The 6169-nt window shown below is 34.3% G+C and overlaps 1 protein-coding gene across 1 annotated transcript; it reads right to left on the bottom strand.

Moving 5' to 3' along the window:
• On the bottom strand, window positions 2254–5042 carry LOC107630056 (peptide-N4-(N-acetyl-beta-glucosaminyl)asparagine amidase A). Its single transcript, XM_016333079.2, has 2 exons — window positions 4680–5042; window positions 2254–4227 (listed from the first exon to the last, which is right to left on the bottom strand). The coding sequence occupies exons 1-2, from the start codon at window positions 4789–4791 to the stop codon at window positions 2525–2527; spliced, it is 1815 nt and encodes a 604-aa protein (XP_016188565.1). The 5' UTR covers window positions 4792–5042; the 3' UTR covers window positions 2254–2524.

Below are 6169 nucleotides of genomic sequence, written 5' to 3'. Positions count from 1 at the left end.
CAAGAAACTAACTATTCGAAAAAGTAGGATAATAAAAAGGTTATTTTTTTATAAAAATTAAATTCGTGGTCGCTGTACTCATATTTTTCCACCTTTTAATTTTAATACTAGTTCCTTGACCAGTGGATCACAAATCGATCCTTCAGATTTCTCAAGAAATCAGATTCCACATGCATGTGGTTCGTTGTGGTGTGAGGGTAGCTAAATTTGTGTTAATGTGAGATTCAAACAAAGAAATATGGCGTGCACAAAAAGAAAAAACAAAAATACAAAACAAAGACATACAGTATCCATGTTGGGTAGGAAAAAATAGTACTCCACATCCAAGGCTGCCGCTCTCAGTCAGGTAGACTGAGTTTTCAATCTATCATTCTATCCCCATGTTCACAACAGGAGAATGGTTACAATATTATGACCTTCACAATGAAATGGGATCTCAAGTGATCTACGGACATATTAGATGAATCCAACAGAAAATAAGTCCAAATAAAGCCTGAAATTTTGAGCCCTTGACACACCCTTTAAACCAGAAGGAACAAATCTAGATGCCAATTCCTCATTTGATTTTCATAAAAACGTATAATGGATCGACATAGGCGAAGCCATGAAAGTAACGGTTTTAGAAAAATAGTTTCAAATAAACGATTAAAAGAACAAATAGATTTAGGGCAGTTTCCGTAAATTGAAACATGATGCAAAAGACATGTCAAACCTTGAAGCTGCCCACAAAAACCACATTTAGGCCGGGTGAAATTGAGCTCTCTCACACTATTTTGCTGAGAACCCATTGGAACGGCCATCAACATGAACCACAAATCAAAACATATACATAAGACTAGAAAAATACAGCACACTTATATTACAATATGAATGTGTAAATCCCTTCTACCATGTCGCATATTAGAAGCCAGCCAATCTAACTGCAGACGGAAGGGAATTTAGGGTTTTAATTTATGCCCGCAACGGAACACAGGAGCCAATGCTGAATCAGAGCCGCCTGGTTCTTTCAAAGGCACTTTAAAACCCTTGTTAAGATTACAGTGTGCTTTTATAGGCAGTAGTGAGAAGAAAGGGTTCGGTATGAAATGTCTATCTTACCCTTCTTATTTTAATTAAATTATTAATAAATTAATTATATATATACTAAGAATTTAAAAACTCCTATCAATAATAATATTAACATATACTCTAATGATGTCTATTAACTAATACTTTTATTATTAATTTAACGGGGATTATTTTCAAGTTGAAATTAATCATGTTAAAACTTGGCAAAATATGCTTCAAAGGTAAAAAAAATTTATTAGACTAACTTGATTAAATTTACCAAAATAATTTGATCATATGTAACATTATTGAGAAAAGAAACTAACCAAATTTTAAAATAAAAAATTTAAATAAACTTAAATAAAGTTATTCCTATAAATATATAAATTAAGTGCTATTATTAACAGGAAATTTTACCCGAACAAACTTTTAAAATTATTCCCAAAAGAAAATATTCACATTATATCTAGTATATCTAAATAAATTTGCGAAACTATGCATATTTCCCCAAAAGAAATCAAGAAAGCTAAACATATCAAAACAACATAATCAAATTAAGGCAAACTTACTCATAACCATTCAACTTGAAAATAACATTCATAAGCATAGGTGCATATTAAATTTTAAAGTTACTAATGCTTAGTCAATCATCAAAAGATTAAACAAACTTAAAATTGTGTTGAGAAATTCAAATGGTCTAGAGATCACTATTGTGTCTGTTTATAAAATAATTGAAAAAGTTCAAAGACTTAAAATTTGTTGAGAAATTCAAAAATTTAATCATTTTGGTTCAAAAACCCTTTTCTATCTTTGAAATATAGTTCTATGATATATTATAGTTGTCTGACACTTTCTTTCAAAAGTAGAGAACTTAATTTTAAACTCAATTTTAAATAATTTTCTCATATGCAAGCTAACACCTAAATTTGTTTTCAATGAATTTTAAATTAGATATTTTAGTTTTTAACCGATTTTCATTCTCTATAGTTTCTTAAAAATTATTCCCATAAAATAAAATAGTCTCTTAATCACTTTCAATCAAATTTTTAATATATATATGTTAAATAAATAAATGCATAACAAATTTTATTATAAGATTATTAAGTCTAAAAAATATCATTATAAGACGAATCAGGATTCGGGAATAATACTAAAAAACTTTTAAAAAAATAATAATTTATTGAAAAATAAAGGGTCCAACTAAAATTCTTTTAGGATCGATTTTATAGTTTTCTTTTAATTTCCTAATATCCTTTACCAGGGATGCCAATAAACCTGCTATGGTGCAGAACGATAGCAGCTTAAACATTCTAGGACAACAAGGAAAAATTGAAACTCATAACGAATGATTACAGATTGAAAGAAATTAGGAGCATAGCCAGCACATAACTAAAGCACATAATTGCATTGCATTACGAGACCGAAATCTTCATAAAACCAAACAGTGACAGTGTAAACTTTTGCATAAAGAAGGAACTTAGAGCATAACAGGTGGCTTGTTGATAAAACCAACACCAAAACGTGATTGTCTTCTTGTGTGGCATGGATCACTGACTTTATCGTATACAATAGATAAATTTGAGCTGCCAACTTTTCTAGAATAGCAAGCTTCTTCGTTGCTTATGTAGCTGTAATCCTGCTTATTTTTGCCTTGTCCCACAAGGACCAAATTATTTTTAACAAGAATTTTACCCTGGCCTTCTTGAACATTCTTGAGAGAGCTCTTTGATAAACCCAAATCTGAAGTCTTCCACTTGTTCTCATAGAATCCAAGAGTAACATTTGTAAGAGATAAAAAAGTATCATGGCCCTGATCCGTGTCGTCTTGGTTCACGTAAACGATAAATGTTCTGAAGGTTTCATCAATAAAATTATGAGACTGTGATGGAGATTCGGAATGAACGCTGTTGTTGAAAGAGATTGTTTGATTCACAGTCTCTTTGTTACCATCGTTCCCCATTTCCATGGAATTGTTGTAAATGAAGTCTTGAACCAAAGTGGTTGTGATGTTACCATAGGAGGATCTCACCCACCCAGTAGACGAAATCGACCTGCTTGTTTTTGTTAAAAAAGTTCCATTCGGTCCACTGAAGTCTGATACCAAATGTTCAACCAAGGGATTAGCAATGTAATTGAGCACTTTCCCCTCTGTTCTACTGCTTTTACTGTCCAACCAAAGATGCAAATTCGCATCTATATACCAAACATTCACAGCATTAGTCACACTGAATCCGAATGAGTGAATCTTCCCATCTAAAATAGTCCCCAAGAAGGGCGTAATTTCGATATCATAGGTTGGAAGATCAAACGAGCCAATCCCAGTAATGGGTCTCCACATGAGGGGATTAACACCTCCGGTGAAAATCACAGTGAATGGCCAAACTGATCCAACAAGATTATCATCAAGAGTAACCAGCACCTCCCTAAAGGGTCCGTTCACTAACGAAAGATTATTCGCATCGGAATAATCATTGGGAGGATTAGTATACCAAAACTCATCATTCTCATGAAAAGATACATAAACCTCAAGCACAGCCCTGTAAGCATTCTGGGGGATCTTGAAATTCTTCAAACCAACATCAGTGGAATTCTGGATTTGAAACCACAATCCGCCATTCAACGGAAGCTTCTTTGAAACAGGTAAGATCAGATCTGCAGGGGAACCGTTCCCAAAGGCTAAATTTCCAGATTTGGATTCATGTTCATCAGGGTAAAAGTGAATAGAGATATCAACATGGTACACCCCAGTGTATGTTTTGTCAACAAGATTTCCCATATAAACAGCAAGGGTTTGACCACTTTGCAGTAACAAAGAATGGTACCTTGTGATGTCTTTCTTGACGGTCCAAACAATGCCGGTGGGCGTAGGCTCAGCCGTGCAGCTCCGGAGAAGCTCAACGCCGCCGAGCCAAACGCCGAAAATGCGGTCGAACTGCCTTCCTTTACACGTGGCCTTCCACTCAAAGACGATTTTCGAGAACTTCTGAGAAGGGCAATCAGAGGGAGGCGTGTAATTTGCAAGAACGGGTGGTCTGCCATATGTGTCAGCGAAGTCATGGCTTAGAACAAGGTATGAGCAGGGTTTTGTTTTGGGGAGTTCAATGGGTTTTGTCACCTCGAAGTACTCGATTGGTTGTTCAGTCTTAGAGTCGTCGGCCAGTGTGGCTTGAGAAACCGAATCTGAAGTGAGTTGCTTCATTTTGTAGAGATTTGAAGCTGAAGTTGGGTGTTGAAGAAGGAAATTCGGCAACACGAAGAGGAAGAACAAGAGGAACACGGCATTATTGGCCATGATGATATTGGTTTGGTGATTTGCGATGATAGTAATGCCCCTCCTTGTTACTCTCGGGGAGGAAGAAACAAAAAACTTGTATAACACAAGAAATGCTGAAGCTCCCAGCTTTTCTTAAATAAAGGATTCAGTTAAGTGTACAACCTTTAATTGACATCATTCTGACCAAGGTTACGAGAACCGGACCGGTCAATAAACCGGTGAGGTCACTGGTTCACTGGTTTATTGGTTCGACCGGGGTTCAACCGGGGTTCAACCGGTTTAATAAAATATTAAATAAAATTATTAAAAAACCTGAAAATAATTTTAAATATAGCCAGTGTGGCTTGAGAAACCGAATCTGAAGTGAGTTGCTTCATTTTGTAGAGATTTGAAGCTGAAGTTGGGTGTTGAAGAAGGAAATTCGGCAACACGAAGAGGAAGAACAAGAGGAACACGGCATTATTGGCCATGATGATATTGGTTTGGTGATTTGCGATGATAGTAATGCCCCTCCTTGTTACTCTCGGGGAGGAAGAAACAAAAAACTTGTATAACACAAGAAATGCTGAAGCTCCCAGCTTTTCTTAAATAAAGGATTCAGTTAAGTGTACAACCTTTAATTGACATCATTCTGACCAAGGTTACGAGAACCGGACCGGTCAATAAACCGGTGAGGTCACTGGTTCACTGGTTTATTGGTTCGACCGGGGTTCAACCGGGGTTCAACCGGTTTAATAAAATATTAAATAAAATTATTAAAAAACCTGAAAATAATTTTAAATATATAAATTCAATAATTTCTAACTTAATAAAATTTAAAATTTCACATAATAAACTATCCATAACTTAATATTAGAGGTTCACAAACAACTTCAAACATCAACGTTTATAACTAAACAAAAAAAAACGCACATAATGACAAACCCATAATGTTCTACATTCAAAAGAAACAATTACTAGCAAGTTTTCAACTAATCAAAGGTGCAACTCATCAAAAATCATAATTATCATTAAGTGTTTCAATATCTCCATCATAAACAGGTAATCCAAAGCCACCATCATTAGAAGTACCATCAAAAGAAGTTGTATTTGAAAAATCAGCTACATTAGGCAAAGATATTTGAAATCGCTGTTCTGACCAAAGATATTTGAAAAGCCTGTAACATTGATACTGGTTCTCGCTCCCTGTTGACATGATGATTGTTCACAACAAATTCAAGAAAATTATCAACCATATCTCTGACGTTATCCTGCATGCATTTTTTTTTTAAAAAAAATAGTAAGTGTTAAAATACCATCATATTCAGTCTTATAATAGACCTTACATTGACATGTACAAACACTCCCAAAAAAAAAAAAAAACAAAAGAAGCTACCAAATTCATTGGTAGTCCAGAGATGAAGGCCATTCTTTACTAAATGCAGGAAGCAGGATTGAATTAGAAGAACTGTGTGCAACATTAATTTAGATGGCCAAAACTACACTGAATTAAACAACAAAAAATTGGAAGATTTGAAAAAGTTCATTATAACAAATTGTTAATTTCATTGATATCTGCTCTTCTCTTTAATAAAATTCCTTTTCAATCCAAAACGGAAATGTTGCAATCTTATTACAGTAAAGGGACCAGCAGAGAGCAAAATATTGTCATACTTCACTATAAATTCATGAAGCCACCAAACAAACAAATAACCTCAAAAAATGAAAAATCAAAATCAAAATCGAACAAATAAAGCAGCAAACAAATTCATGAACAAATAACCTCAGAATCATGAAGCCAGCAAACAAACAAATAATGAAGCCAGTAAACAAAATCATGAACAGAACATGAAAATCAGAAGGCAGCAA

This window comes from Arachis ipaensis, chromosome B03 (genome assembly GCF_000816755.2).
Source record: "Arachis ipaensis cultivar K30076 chromosome B03, Araip1.1, whole genome shotgun sequence".
NCBI lineage: Eukaryota > Viridiplantae > Streptophyta > Magnoliopsida > Fabales > Fabaceae > Arachis > Arachis ipaensis.
This window is presented reverse-complemented; position numbering and strand designations above follow the sequence as displayed.